Here is a 17,251-nt window from a genome sequence, read left to right on the forward strand (position 1 = left end):
GTTGATCTCACCTGTGACTCTGCCCACATGCTACAGACGTAGAGGATTATTCATATTAAGACATAAGTGACTCCAGATACAGCCAACCCATCTGTTGAGTAAATCTATCTCTCCGCACATGAATTACACCCGTGTCTTTGAGAGACAACCAGATCTCAGGTATATTTTCCTCAGCTCACCACTCCCCACTTATGGTTGAACTGTGGAGAAATCTGCAGAGAAACAGTTGAGGGACATACAGTAAGTACCCCAACATCAATGATAGGAACATCAATCTCTGAGGTATACCGTTTACTATGACATAGCAGAAAGTGTTTTTTCCTTTCTAGGTTATTATTTAAAGTTCAATAGATTTCTAGTAATACCAATTCATCTTGATTTATGAAGACGCTATACATAGTAGATGATAATGCATCACACACAGTATATGGTGTTAGGGCCATTGGTCATTACACACTGAGTTTGTAGGAAGTTGAAAATTATATAAAAACACGGATCAACTATTCTCGTGCGTCTGTTTTGACAAATCTGTATTTTTATCTATGAACGTTCTGCCTTCAGACCATTCTCCAGTGGAGAATTTAGCGTGCCGAGAAACCTTGGCATGTCGGTTACCCCAATCCATGATTTATATTAAGATAAAGGTTCAGCTGAAGAGAAGGTAAACAAGACATAATTAGCTTGTTATAAAGCAAACAACATGCGTCGTCAAGAGCATGCCGAGTCACTCAGTGAAGACCACAGAGTTGTTGCCGAGCTCCGACTCTTAATAAGAACACTTCCAGACACCCCCAGTCTTCCAGACTTCCTACACAGTCTGTTTTCGGAATGTTTTCTTAAAGGGATAGTTCACCACATTTTAAATATTGGTTTCGCTTACCCTGTAAGCAGTCTATGGACAAGGTAATGTAGCAACCCACGCTTTGGTTTTTGTTTACGTGGCCACTGTTTTCAAACGCTAACTTTTTAGCATTTTTGTTCAAGTCTCTAAACTTGTCTGTGTAGCTCCATAAAGTTATTTTAAGACACACTAATACAGGTGTGTGGTGAAATCAGTTAAAGGAACTTGATGTTGTGGGGCAGAACATGCAACTGTCTCGGTATTGGTTCAAACATTTAGCTTTCCTGCATCCCCTCATTCTGCTTTACCCCTACCCCTACCTTAGACAGTGCTGTTGAAATTACTGTTGACCTTCATTGCAAAACAGTGTATTTTAATCAATTATTTGGTGACATATGAATATATTTAGTATAGTTTTAATACTAAAAATACTTTTTTTAATGTTTCACTGTTTACATTTTTATGAAGTTTCACGGAGGAGGATGGTCCTCCCCTTCCTCCTCTGAGGAGCCTCCACTGCCAGATACATGCATATATTTTTATTATTATTTGTATTTTTTATTGAATTGATACATGCTTATAGACCAGGGCATTTGGTTGTGCTTATCCTTGACCACTTGTTTCTTTTTTTTTCAGTGGACCCATTGCAAGTGGGAAAGGGTGTAGTTCTGATCACAGTGACGGACATCAATGACAACGCGCCTGTCTTCGCCATCGAGTACGAGACCTACCTTTGTGAGAGTGCCAGACCTGGACAGGTATGTCAACATCTTATGATGCATTTGAAATCTCCTATTGGTAATGGAAGACTGAGGGCCATATACAGTACATTAGAATGGGATGACACAATTGAATGTTCTGATGCAGAGTTCAAAGATGATAATGTTTTGGTAGCGCTGTTATATTGGATAAAACAATTATATTTGATATCATTGTCGCAATTAAAACAAATGAATAATTAGCATTGTTGGGGAGTAGTGAACTAGATGTAGTTAAACTAGTAATTTAAGAACATTTTGCAGTAGCTTGGTGGTAGTTCAAATTCAAATATTGGCAGTGTTTTCAGTAGTTAATTACTTTCTTTACCATGTAGCGGTGTAGCTAACTACTGGAACTACACACTACTGTTTTACCATGTAGCGGTGTAGCTAACTACTGGAACTACACACTACTGTTTTACCATGTAGCGGTGTAGCTAACTACTGGAACTACACACTACTGTTTTACCATGTAGCGGTGTAGCTAACTGATGGAACTACACACTACTGTTTCACCATGTAGCGGTGTAGCTAACTACTGGAACTACACAGTACTGTTTTACCATGTAGCGGTGTAGCTAACTACTGGAACTACACACTACTGTTTTACCATGTAGCTAACTACTAGAACTACACACTACTGTTTTACCATGTAGCGGTGTAGCTAACTGTTGGAACTACACACTACTGTTTTACCATGTAGCGGTGTAGCTAACTACTGGAACTACACACTACTGTTTTACCATGTAGCGGTGTAGCTAACTACTGGAACTACACACTACTGTTTTACCGTGTAGCGGTGTAGCTAACTACTGGAACTACACACTACTGTTTTACTGTGTAGCGGTGTAGCTAACTACTGGAACTACACACTACTGTTTTACCATGTAGCGGTGTAGCTAACTACTGGAACTACACACTACTGTTTTACCATGTAGCGGTGTAGCTAACTACTGGAACTACACACTACTGTTTTTTGCAAAAAGAAGTAGACAATCCTTTCCTTTCTTTTTCGGCATCAGACCTGCCTAATTCTCACTTGAAACATTGTTTTTGCGTTTAATAGGTTAAATTACACATTCTGTTAACATATGACCCGGAAGTGATCTATTCTTGCAATTTGTAGTTTATGACATTTCAGATTTACATATGATAATTTTTCACAAAGTAGTATGGATTTAGTGAACTACTTTTTCAAAGTAACTTCAGTTTAGTAAACTATATTTTTCTAAGGGTATCCTTGATGTAGCTCGACTTTTTCCAGTGTGAAATAATTGGTAGCTTGGTAAACTAAATTTTCGGATTAGCTTCCCCATCACTGATAATTAGGCATATCAATAATTGGGCAACATTTTGAGGTGGAAAAAGATTTTCTGCGCCATAATTGTCTCATAGCCAATTGTATAAAACAGCAGCGGTCAGGTGAAGGTAGTTAGAGGCATCACATGGATCTCCATAGCAGGTGCCTAATCAGGGGATCAAAGCGTTGTGCTGCCATGTGGAAAAGGGTTTTATAAGGGGATGCAAAACAGGACTGTGGGGGGATTGTGGCATGAAATTGGTTTGTGTGAAAACGTGGCGTGGTGTCAAGTACTCGGTGTCAGCTCGCCACGGCAACCAACCAGCCAAGCTGAGACCACACGTTTACTTATGCATCCATTCTCTGTCTCTGTGGAGTGGGAGCACAGCTGTGGTGTGTGTGTGTGTGTGTGTGTGTGACATTACACCTTTTTGAGTTGTGAAAATGGCATCATTAAGTCCTCACAACAACAACAACAAAAACACAATACCAGTGAATTGTTCACACCACATTGACATACCCCCATACCCAAGAATCTCTTCAAGCAATCCATTGAAATACAATAGCATCACACACCACTGCCCGTCATAATTATAGTAGGAGATGATAGCCGTATTAAATATGTGGTGCTCTCTTAATGAGTGCAATTAAGCCCAATCAGGTTAACAGGGATACACGGCCTGATGGACCTGTGTGTCCTTTGGTGACCTTTGACATTAGAATATTGTCTTTTATGTAATGGCTGAGTTCAAGGCCCTCATGCGCTTCCAATGAGGCGATTTATACACATGAATGGACACTTCTCTTCCTCATGGCCCACTGCCTGTAGAGATACAGATGGTATGGCCGAGGAGATAACATCTCCTTAATGATAACTATATATTAAATAGTTATATATTAGATAGTATTATATTTATTTAACTAGGCAAGTCAGTTAAGAACAAATTCTTATTTACAATGACAGCCTACCCTAACCAGAACGATGCTGGGCCAATTGTGCGCCGCCCCTATGGGACTCACGATCACGGCCAGTTGTGATACAGCCCGGGATCGAACCAGGATCTGCAGTGACACCTCTAGCACTAGAGATGCAGTGCCTTAGACCGTTGCACCACACGGGAACCGGGTAGTTTGAGCCCTGAATGCTGATTTGCGGACAGCTGTGGTATATCACGGGTATGACAAAACATGTATTTTTACTGCTCTAATTACGTTGGTGACCAGTTTATAATAGCAATAATGCACTTGGAGGGGGGGGGGGGGGGGGGGGGGGGGGTGTATGGCCAATATACCACAGCTAAGGGCTTTGTCAAGGCACTCCAACTTGAGTCTTGCGTAAGAACAGCTCTTAGCCATAGTATATTGGCCATATACCACACCTCCTCGTGCCTTATTGCTTAATTATACAGACCTATATCCAATATATACTGTATATGCACGTTAGACTCATTTAAATGTTTGTCTTAATTTAGCTTATGTGCCCCACTGCCTGTAGAGACACAGATGGTAAGACAGAGAAGTTTTATCTCCTTTATGATAACTCTATATTATATACTGTAGTTAGTGGTATTCAATCTCATATGGAATAACTATATATTATATAGTTAATGGTATTTCAATCTCATATGGAATAACTATATATTATATAGTTAATGGTATTTCAATCTCATATGGAATAACTATATATTATATAGTTAATGGTACTTCAATCTCATATGGAATAACTATATATTATATAGTTAGTGGGTATTCAATCTCATATGGAATAACTATATATTATATAGTTCATGGTATTCAATCTCATATGGAATAACTATATATTATATAGTTAGTGCTATTCAATCTCATATGGAATAACTATATATTATATAGTTAATGGTATTCAATCTCATATGGAATAACTATATATTATATAGTTAATGGTATTTCAATCTCATATGGAATAACTATATATTATATAGTTAGTGGTATTCAATCTAATATGGAATAACTATATATTATATAGTTCATGGTATTCAATCTAATATGGAATAACTATATATTATATAGTTAATGGTATTCAATCTAATATGGAATAACTATATATTATATAGTTCATGGTATTCAATCTCATATGGAATAACTATATATTATATAGTTAATGGTATTCAATCTCATATGGAATAACTATATATTATATAGTTAGTGGTATTCAATCTCATATGGAATAACTATATATTATATAGTTGGTGGTATTCAATCTCATATGGAATAACTATATATTATATAGTTGGTGGTATTCAATCTAATATGGAATAACTATATATTATATAGTTAGTGGTATTCAATCTAATATGGAATAACTATATATTATATAGTTCATGGTATTCAGTCTCACATGGAATAACTATATATTATTTTAATGAACACGATGGGAGACAGAGAGCTGGTTTCCAGAGCAGGTGTTTATTGTAAAGGACCACAGGAGGAGGCAGGTAGCTGGGTCCAGGGGCAGGCAGAAGGTCATACACAGGGGTCCAAAAAGGCAACAGTACAGGCAGGGACAAGGCTAGTAACGTCGTCCGGGAGATCAGGCAAGAGGTTGATAACAGGAAATCCTATTATATAGTTAGTGGTATTAAATCCTATATGGAATAACTATATAGTATATAGTTAATGGTATTAAATCTCATATGGAATAACTATATGTGGTGGTATTCAATCTCATATGGAATAACTATATATCATTTTTTATTTAACTAGGCAAGTCAGTTAAGAACAAATTCTTATTTACAATGACAGCCTACACCGGCCAAACCTGGACGACTCTGGGCCAATTATGCGCCGCCCTATGGGACTCCCAATCACAGCCAGTTGTGTCTGTAGTCTATAGTGACGCCTCAATCACTGAGATGCAGTGCCTTAGACCGCTGCGCCACTCGGGAGCCCGATATAGTTAATGGTATTCAATCTCCTATGGAATAGGAGTCAGATGAACTCATGGATACCATTTGTATGTCTCTCTTTTTAAAGGAAGTTGAAGGTAGTTTCTGGAACGATTTCTAATTAGCGTTAGCGCAATGACTGGAAGTTTATGGGATCAGCTAGCTGATCCCATGGACTTCCAAATCATTGTGCTAATGCTAGTTGTCAAAATGCTCAAATTATCTCTTTAGACTGATTTGAGCTCCAAAAATGTTCACATATACTGTAGAGTATCTGAATATTACTCTGGCCTTCAATATGTTTGGGCTGTATAGCCAGCTGCTGTGGTAATTGTAATGCCAAACTTGGAGTTGACATGCCAAACTTGGAGTTGTCATAGTATGACAACAAATATATGAGTTGGCTATAGAGTAAAAACAGATCTGAACAGCGGTAACTTGTGAAAATCATTGTCATCCCGAGGCTGTGCCACTTAAACAATTCAAAGGAGTCCCTGTTTGCAGCACTGAGAGACACTGAGCAAAACAACATGAAAAACCCTAGCCTACATACATGCACCTTCTCCCAAATGAATTAAGTGGATTCCTGTACTACTTTGAAAAGAAACTTCAGGACAATGATGATTTTGATGCTGTTGGGATCTCAATAGACCAACATCAGATAAGGAGTAGCAAAGAATATCAAAACTGTAACGCATTTGACATAAAACTTTTTTTTTTGCAACAGTGCATTAGTATCTAACAATACACACAAATCTGACTCCAACCTAAGTGTATGTAAACTTCCGACTTCAGCTGTATATAATATTTACAAAACCAACGTCAACAGTGCCTTAGACTCCTGTGAGTTCGGCATTCACTGCCAATACCTGATTGTAATTGGATGACAAGGGCAATCCTGTAAAAACAAACAACTTGATTGTGTCCCTGATTGACTAAGCTGCGTTGAAGCCGCCACAAAGAGGGCTGAGAGAGAGAGAGAGAGAGAGAATATTGTTCTCTCTCTCTCCTATGACTCCCGTCTGATGAAAAAAAATCTCAAACAGCTACCATTAAGGCCTTAGAAACAACATACTGGGTACAATGTACCTACCGGCCCTTTGAGACAGACAGCGGAAGTCTAAGCATAAGGGGAAATCTAATCAAAACCTCTGAGACTGTTAGGGTTGTTGAAGTGGTCACAAACAAAATAGTTAATAGATTTTTGAGAAATTTGTGTTCTTAGAGGTTTCTCTTTGATTGGGTGGTCCTGGTTTTGTAGCCTGGACGCTCAGCTGGGGGAGGGACGCTAAAAAGGGGTGGGTGGTGTACTTCAATCCGTCAACAGTATTGTAGGATTTGCAGGACAGGGGTCTAAGCTGGAAGGGTATTACAATCAAGCAGGCATGTTTTGTTGTTACAAATGGTAATGACCGGTTACAATGGTCAGCGGTAGGGGAGACTGGGGCTGGTTGTCACACGTTTGACTTTTTCCGATATTAGAAGAAAATAGCAATTAATAGAACTGAGAGCAAAAATAAATCTGCACTTTGGTACATACTCCTAAGTACTTAGTTTTATCAAGCATATGGAATTTAATCAAAATAAGAACGTGTTCTTAAACTGACTTGCCTAGTTAAATAAAAAAATGAAATACATATGCCCCAACCGGTATCCTAATGAAACTGAACACTTGGGAACATATAGGCCTACACGTTTGAACATTACATTTTTCTCCATATTTACAATTTACTCCAGAACCTGGGACAAATGTTTTTACAAATGTGAGCATAACACCTCTCAATACAAGTACCATAACCTAAACAGGACAATACTCATATTAGTCTCTGTCTTAGTTATTGTGCCATATCCCCAAGAACTCCTTGTTCCCACTGCTTTCTTATTCAAAAATACACCCGGAGGAGCAAATTATTTTAATATCAAAACAAAAGAAAATTCTACATTTTTGTTAATCATGTTTTTTTAATTACCTTTCAGTATAAATAGTTACCATGATTGTTTCAATTAAAAAAGGCATTGGGAAAGGAAGTGTGACTTCAATGTATGCTAAATAATTATGTGCTAAAGACACATTTTAATTAAGTAAAATCCTTAACCTTCAATGACTGTTTATCACTCATTATAAACTTAAAGATACACTATGGAAAGGTAGTCGCTAATGGTTTACGTCAACGCTTGCATGTCTGCTGTATGGTTTGAATGAGATGATAAGAAACAACAAGAATCAGAAACCCTTAGCTTTAGGTTTGTGGTTGTGTCTCTGTCCGATTCGGTCATTTCAGTAAATTAAGGATACCTTTCCCGCCATCGATCCACACACCTAGATATTTCAATTAAGATAGAAATAATTAAAATCTGCAATGGCATTTTTTAAAGCTCATTTTTAAAGCAATAACAGCTTGCCGTCACTGTCATGTTTATTAAGTGTTCATAGGGCGGCGCACAATTGGCCCAGCGTCATCCAGGTTTGGCCTTGTTAAATAAAGGTAAACTAAAATGTTTGCCTTTTCGATGAAGAGTTAATACAAGGGATTACCAATAGCTGTTCCTTGTTGTTCCTTGTTAATGGCACTATCCTTACATGACCCATCCTCCTCCCTGGAGTTTTGCTTACAAAAGCAAAGCAATAATGAACAAGCCAAATGTATTAATTTCCTAAACCCTCAAAAGGTTTCCACTTCAGCCGTTGCAATACAAAACAGATGGCGGGTGTGTAAGCGTCAGTCCCTAAGTCCCATCGGCAATCCACACCTGCAATGGGGTTATTCATGTAGTTTGTCTCGCTCTGCCTTCTGTTTTCTATCTCAGGGTACCTGCTCTATTATTTAGGTGCCCTTGATTTCGGCCATTTTTCCAACTGTCATCCCTTTATTGGTTATGATGTGTCGTCCAGAGCTGATTTTGACTGCCAGTTTTTTTTTCACACAAAGACCTGTGCTGTAATGGCAAACGATGAAGAAGAATTATAATGCTAAATCCCATGCAGAGTACCGTTGTTATATGTCGGTCCAGCACTTGTCAAAGTTATTATTTGAATGTATGTCTTTTTCCATATGACTGCTGCCTTCCTAAATGACTGGTATAGGATTTGAATAGTAACTGGCTGGCTAACAAGTAGACCCACTGTAGCGTGACAGGTCTGAGGTGTCGTCTCTGCCCAGCCTTTCGTACATGTGTAGCATTTCTAGCTGGCTGCATGTTCTCTAGGGGGGCTTCCATGGAGCGACGGATAATAGTGTTAAAAAGGCAAATGAAAGAGGTTACAGCTTGTTATCACAGATAACTGATATAATAATACACCTACAATATACACTACACGATCAAAAGTATATGGACACTGGTTCTGGGAAGGTGTCCACTAGATGTTGGAACGTTGCTGCGGAGACTTGCTTCCATTCAGCCACAAGAGCATTAGTGAGGTCGGGCTCTGATGTTGGGCGATTAGGCCTGGCTCGCAGTTGGTGTTCAATGGGGTTTAGGTTACGGCTCTGTTCAGGCCAGTCAAGTTCTTCCACACCGATCTCGACATGCTTTTTCTGTATGGACCTCGCTTTGTGCACGGGGTTATTGCCATGCTGGAACAGGAAAGGGCCTTCCCCCGATTCTAGACTGACGATTCTAGAATGACATTCCAGAATTGTCTAGAATGTCATTGTATGCTGTAGCGTTAAGACTGTTATTCCTCCTCCACTAAACTTTACAGTTGGAACTATGCATTGGGGCAGGTAGTGTTCTTCTGGCACCGCTAAACACACATTCTTCCGTCAGACTGCCAGATAGTGACGCGTGATTCATCCCTCCAGAGAATGCGTTTCAACTGAGTCCAGTGGCGGCTAGCTTTACACCACTCCAGCTGACGCTTGGCATTGCGCATGGTAGTCTTAGGCTTGTGTGCGGCTGCTTGGCCATGGAAACCCATTTCATGAAGCACCAGACGAACAGTTCTTGTGCTGACGTTGATTCCAGAGGCAGTTTGGAACTCAGTAGTAAGTGTTGCAACCGAGGAAAGACGATTTCTACGCCCTACGAGCTTCAGCACCTGGTGGTCCCGTTCTGTGAGCTTGTGTGGCCTACCACTTCGCGGCTGAGCCGTTGTTGCTCCTAGATGTTGACCGGGGCAGCTCTAGCAGGGTAGAAATTTCACGAACTGACTTGTTGGAAAGGTGGCATGCTATGACGGTGCCACGTTGAAAGTCACTGAACTATTCAGTAAGGCCATTCTACTGCCAATGTTTGTCTAGAGATTGCATGGCTGTCTGCTCAATGTTATACACTTATCAGCAACGGGTGTGGCTGAAATGGCCAAATCCATTAATTTGAAGCAGTGTCCACATACTTTTGTATGTATATATATATGTATATATAGTGTACCTATAATATACCTATAGTGCCATTAACCATGGGCACTTTTCAGTCAAGGGCCCTTTTTGGGGAAATATCATGATCTTGAAAGGGTGAACAATACAGTATATATGGGTAAAGCATGCTATGTTCCAAGTGTGTATCATATCATCTATATTTTACATATCTATCTGCCTGTGGGCTACTTGACCCATGACACCGTTTTTGAACCCTTCTCCTCATAGCAATGTACTGAACAAAAAATATAAACGCAACATGTAAAGTGTTGGTCCCAAAAGCAGAAAATGTGCTCATAAATAAATCAAACAGAAAATAAAACAAACAGAAAATAAACCAAACATATAAATAACACTTATATAAAATAATAACTGTTTATTTATACATTATTTATTTGATGATCCTAAAAGCCCTTAAACCTCTCAAAGTCCTGTGCCAAATATTCACTCACTGTTAAGTGAGACGGGACAACACATATTGAGCTACCTAAACAAATAAGACACTAAATCCATCCAGATAATCACGTGGGTTTAAACTTTAAATCCTCGCACGGACAAGGTAGCACATTTGTGGATTTATGTCAATTTATCACGAAAAAATACTGTTGTTGTTGCTTTACTTACTCCAGGGTGCACAAATGGAATCAAATTCATTATATAGGGCTCTGGTCAAAAGTAGTGCACTATATAGGGAATAGGGTGACATAGGGCTCTGGTCAAATGTAGTGCACTATTTAGGGAATAGGGTGCCATAGTGCACTACTTTTGACCAGAGCCCTATCTAGGGAATAGGGTGCCATAAGGCTCTGGTCAAAAGTAGTGCACTATATAGGGAATGGGGTGCCATAGGGCTCTGGTCAAAAGTATTGCACTATATAGGGAATAGGGTGCCATAAGGCTCTGGTCAAAAGTAGTGCACTATATAGGGAATAGGGTGCCATAGGGCTCTGGTCAAAAGTAGTGCACTATATAGGGAAGAGGGTTCAATAGGGCTCTGCTCTGGTCAAAAGTAGTGCACTATATAGGGAATAGGGTGCCATAGGGCTCTGGTCAAAAGTAGTGCACTATATAGGGAAGAGGGTTCAATAGGGCTCTGGTCAAAGTGTTGCACTATATAGGGAATGGGGTGCCATAGGGCTCTGGTCAAAAGTAGTGCACTATATAGGGAAGAGGGCCCCATTTGGGACAGAAACCCTGTTGGCATGGTGGTGCATTTCCAGTTTCCAGGAGATTTTCTCACATTGAGTTTTGTGCTGACTTGCTCTTCACGAGGGCAGGGCTCGGCACGGCCGGTGTTTTACCCAGCCAAAGCTAGGGGGATTAGGCCACCGCAGAGCGTCGGGCCGGGGGGAATCTTCTTATAGCGCCACCTGATGGGCCTCCGCTGATAATCATCTTTCAAACACAGCACTTTTAAATGGTGTGTTTTTTTTTCATGTGTGTCATAAATCGTAAGCCAGCCCGGGAATGGCTTTTCCACTTTAATGCTTAAATTGTCCGAGGCAAACATTGTGTGTACTGATTTTTCTCTCTCTCTCTCTCTGTGTGTGTGTGTGTGTGTGTGTGTGTGTGTGTGTGTGTGTGTGTCTGTGTGTGTGTGCAGTATTAGTTATTTGGCTTAAACTCGCGCTGCCCCTTTTCCATTTGGTTTGGAACTGATATGATGGTGTTTTTGAGATCATTTCAAGGTGATATAATAATAGAATTCATACTCCTATGTATTTTCATCTATTTCAAATCAAATGTTATTTGTCACATGCTTCATAAACAGCAGGTGTAGACTAACAGTGAAATGCTTACTTCCGGGCCATTCCCAAAAATGCAGAGTGAAAATGTTTGTAATTATAGAAAAACAATAACACAAGGAATATATACACAATGAGTAAGGATAACTTGGCTATATACACAAGATACCAGTACCGAGTCGATGTGCAGGGGTACGAGGTAATAGATACAGTGCCTTCAGAAAGTATTCACACCCCTTGCCTTTTTAACATTTTTGTTTTGTTACAGCCTGAATTTAAAATGGATTACATTTAGATTTTTTTTTGTCACTGGCCTGCACATAATGCATCATAATGTCAAAGTGGAATTATGTTTTTGGACCTTTTTATAACTTAACAAAAAATAAAAAAGCTGAAATGTCTTGAGTTAATAAGTATTCAATCCCATTTCTTATGGAAAGCCTAAATACCTTAAGGAGTAAAAATGTGCTTAACAAGTCACATAATAAGTTGCATGGACTCATTCTGTGCGCAATAATAGTGATTAACATGATTTTTGAATGACTTCCTCATCTCTGTACCCAACACATATAATTACATGTAAGGTCCCAGTGAATTTCAAACACAGATTCAACCACAAAGACCAGGGAGGTTTTCCAATGCCTCGCAAAGAAGTGCACCTATTGGTAGATGGGTAAAGAAAATATCCCTTTGATCATGGTGAAGTTAATAATTACACTTTGGACGGTGTATCAACTCGGACGGAGCTCCCGAGTGGTGCTGCGGTCTATGGCACTGCATCTCAGTACTAGAGGTGTCACTACAGACCCTGGTTCAATTCCAGGCTATATCACAACCTGCTGTGATCGGGAGTCGCATAGGGCTATGTACAATTGGCCCAGCGTCGTCCGGGTTAGGGTTTGGCCGGGGTAGGCCATCATTGTAAAATAAGAATTTGTTCATAACTGACTTGTCTGGTTAAATAAAGGTTAAATAAAATAAAAAATACAAAAATCAATACACCCAGTCACTACAAAGATACAGCCATCCTTCCTTAACTCAGTAGCCGGAGAGGAAGGAAAGCGCTCAGGGATTTTGCAATGAGGCCAATGGTGACTTTAAAACAGTTATGGAGTTTAATGGCTGTGATGGGAGAAAACTGAGGATGGATCAACAACATTATAGTAACTCCATAATACTAACCTAATTAACAGAGTGAAGCATGTACAGAATTTAAAAAATCCAATACAACACATTACTGAGTACTCCTCTCCATATTTTCAAGCATAGTGGTGGCTGCATCATGTTATAGGTATGCTTGTAATCGTTCAGGACTGGGGAGTTTTTCAGGAATAAAAATAAACAGAATGGAGCTAAGCACAGGCAAAATCCTAGAGAAAAACCAGGTTCAATCTGCTTTCCACCAGACACTGGGAGATGAATTCACCTTGCAGCAGGACAATAACCTAAAACACAAGGCCATATCTACACTGGAGTTGCTTACCAAGAAGACGGTGAATGTTCCTGAGTGGCCGAGTTACAGTTTTGACTTAAAAATACTTGAAAATCTATGCAAGACCTGAAAATGGTTGTCCAGGATCAACAACCAATTTTACAGAGCTTGAATAATTTTGAAAAGAATAATGGGCAAATGTTGCACAATCCAGGTGTGGAAATCTCTAAGAAACTTAGCCAGAAAGACTAAGCTGTAGTCACTGCCAAAAGTGCTTCTAGAAAGTATTGACTCAGGGGTGTTAATACTTATGTAAATGAGATATTTCTATATTTCATATTAAATACATTTGCAAACATTTCTAAAAACATGTTTTGTCATTATGGGGTATTGTGTGTAGATGGGTGAGGAAGAAAAAAAATATTTAATCCTTTTTGAATTCAGGCTGTAACACAACAAAATGTGGAATAAGTCAAGGGGTATGAATATGTTTTGTAGGCAATATATGTAGATATAGGTAGGATTAAAGTGACTAGGCAACAGGATAGATAATAGACAGTAACAGCAGTATACTGTAGGTAGGGGTACAGTGACTAGACAACAGGATAGATAATAGACAGTAACAGCAGTATACTGTAGGTAGGATTAAAGTGACTAGGCAACAGGATAGATAATAGACAGTAACAGCAGTATACTGTAGGTAGGAGTAAAGTGACTAGGTAACAGGGTAGATAATAGACTGTAGCAGCAGTATACTGTAGGTAGGATTAAAGTGACTAGACAACAGGATAGATAATAGACAGTAGCAGCAGTATACTGTAGGTAGGGGTAAAGGATAGATAATAGACAGTAGCAGCAGTATACTGTAGGTAGGATTAAAGTGACTAGGCAACAGGATAGATAATAGACAGTAGCAGCAGTATACTGTAGGTAGGATTAAAGTGACTAGGCAACAGGATAGATAATAGACAGTAACAGCAGTATACTGTAGGGAGGATTAAAGTGACTAGGCAACAGGATAGATAATAGACAGTAACAGCAGTATACTGTAGGGAGGATTAAAGTGACTAGGCAACAGGATAGATAATAGACAGTAACAGCAGTATACTGTAGGTAGGGATAAAGTGACTAGGCAACAGGATAGATAATAGACAGTAACAGCAGTATACTGTAGGGAGGATTAAAGTGACTAGGCAACAGGATAGATAATAGACAGTAACAGCAGTATACTGTAGGGAGGATTAAAGTGACTAGGCAACAGGATAGATAATAGACAGTAACAGCAGTATACTGTAGGGAGGATTAAAGTGACTAGGCAACAGGATAGATAATAGACAGTAGCAGCAGCGTATGTGATGAGTCAAAAGAACTAGTGCAAAGAGAGTAAATGCAGATAGTTAAATAGTTAACCAATCGCTATGGACTAACTATTTATCAGGCTTATGGCTTGGGGGTAGAGGCTGTTCAGGGTCCTGTCTGTTCCAGAATTGGTGCATTGGTACCGCTTGCCATGCGGTAGCAGAGAGAACAGTCTATGTCTTGGGTGGTTGGAGTCTTTGCCAAATTTTAGGGCCTTCCTCTTTTTGTTGTTCTGCAGCAGACCTAGATGGTAATTACAATACACACATATTTATCAAGTCATATTATATAAATAGAATACCAGGTTCTACTAACAATACTGTATATCAACCTAATGAAAAACAAACCAATGTAACGCTATTGTTATTATTATGAGTATTGTTGAAAAGGTCATCATATTGGTAAGTGGCTAATCTTGACCACACGCAGGAGGGTTCAATGAGGATTTTGTAGGTGGTGTAACGGTCTCCTAAATTTGTCCCAGCCCCTATAGAGTATGGTACTGCCTTTCCTCTCGATGTATCACTAATATCACCTTCCTTATTGTCATGTCAGATGTTATAGCTGGTGTTTTACAGTATATGGCTCTATCTCTTGGTGTGACCTGTTGTCATCTCTTGAAAATGCTGTCTGTGTGCATTTTTATTATAAATGTTGATTTGGATCTTCTTTTTCACTCAGTGGCCCAGTATGGTGTTCATATTATACGGAGCCCTTTGGGGGTCATGGTGGAGAAAGAAAAAAAACATCCAGGCTAATCCTCAGATAGGCTCCACAAATCCACCAGGAGTCAGGAGTAGCTTAACATTCGATTCGTGGTTTATCAAGTCAGCCATATCATCCATGGTTCTGAAAAAGGGAGTAAATATTCTGTAAATAAATGGGGTTATCTCAATAATATATTCAAACAACGAAGAAAATCTTTGTATTTCATACCCAGATTGAAGTAGAGTTCAATTAACTCTCATCAATCCATTATAAAGACATGCACTCAAATCTGCAGGAGTGATCCAAAGGAACAAATTCATGAATAGAGGTAATTAATAAAAACATTTGAGGGAACACATTATTATTTTTTTGTATTTTACCCTTTTTTTCTCCATGATTTCAATCTTGTCTCATCGCTGCAACTCTCCAACGGCTCAGGAGAGATGAAGGTCGAGTCATGCATCCTCCGAAACATGACCCTCCAAACTGAGCTTCGTAACACCTGCACGCTTAACCCAGAAGCCAGTTGCACCAATGTGTCAGAAGAAACACCGTTCAACTGACACAGCGGTCAGCCTGCAGATGTCCGGCCCACCACAAGGAGTCACTAGAGCATGACGAGCCAAGTAAAGCTTCCCCAGTCAAACCCTCTCCTAACCTGGACAGCACTTGGCCAATACCCGGGATTAAACCCGGGTCTGTAGTGATGTCATTAGCACTGCAATGCAGTGCCTTAGATCGCTGCTCCACTCAAGAGGCCTGGGAACACATTTTTATATTGAGGGAACACATTTTCATATCGAGGGAATACATTTTCATATCGAGGGAATACATTTTCATATCGAGGGAACACATTTTCATATCGAGGGAACACACTTTTATATCGAGGGAACACATTTTTATATCGAGGGAATACATTTTCATATCGAGGGAATACATTTTCATATCGAGGGAACACATTTTCATATCGAGGGAACACACTTTTATATCGAGGGAATACATTTTCATATCGAGGGAACACACTTTTATATCGAGGGAATACATTTTCATATCGAGGGAACACACTTTTATATTGAGGGAATACACTTTTATATCGAGGGAATACATTTTCATATCGAGGGAACACATTTTCATATCGAGGGAATACACTTTTATATCGAGGGAATACACTTTTATATTGAGGGAATACACTTTTATATCGAGGGAATACATTTTTATATCGAGGGAACACATTTTATATTGAGGGAACAAAAAAAGGAGGGAACTGACTTTTTTACTCCCACTATGACCCTTAAGGGGTTCCATAATATTAGGACAGCTCTCGACAGGTGATAAATACAAGTCCTGCTGAGACTGTTCTTATATAGACACCGTACTCTAGAATGCAAGACAATAAACTGAACTGACCTGAACTGAATGTAACCTTTGGTCATCTATCTCCTACAGGTCATTGAGACCATCAGTGCTGTTGACCGAGACCAGCCTCAGAGTGGACACCGCTTCTTCTTCTCCTTGACCGCTGAGGCTGCTGGGAATCTCAACTTCACCCTGAGAGACAACAAAGGTAAGTGCCTGACCCGGAATGGGTAGGGGTAAATGTTAGGGTATAGGGTAGAAACCTCACAAGGATCCCGGATAGCACTAACCGGCCAGACACATGGTCATATTGGGCCGATAAAACATGCATAGTTGGCAGCAGGACAGTCTAAACGAATAAGGGAGCAATTCAAAATGGATGCTTAGTCACCAGGCAGGAGCAGCTCCACAACCATATTGTGGTTTCCTTGCCTTGATTGTCTATTTTCCATTATGTAAACCCCATATCG

General features: G+C 39.5%; 1 protein-coding gene across 1 annotated transcript in view; it reads left to right on the plus strand.

Moving 5' to 3' along the window:
• Nucleotides 1-17,251, plus strand: part of LOC106597376 (cadherin-7) — a 134,619-nt gene that overhangs the window by 95,373 nt on the left and 21,995 nt on the right. The window contains exons 9-10 of the mRNA XM_014188578.3: nucleotides 1,478-1,599; nucleotides 16,872-16,989. Of these exons, the coding sequence (XP_014044053.1) occupies nucleotides 1,478-1,599; nucleotides 16,872-16,989 (240 nt within the window). The remainder of the gene's footprint in view (nucleotides 1-1,477; nucleotides 1,600-16,871; nucleotides 16,990-17,251) is intronic.

The sequence above is a fragment of the Salmo salar genome, chromosome 03 (assembly GCF_965601325.2).
Source record: "Salmo salar chromosome 03, fSalSal1, whole genome shotgun sequence".
Taxonomy (NCBI): domain Eukaryota; kingdom Metazoa; phylum Chordata; class Actinopteri; order Salmoniformes; family Salmonidae; genus Salmo; species Salmo salar.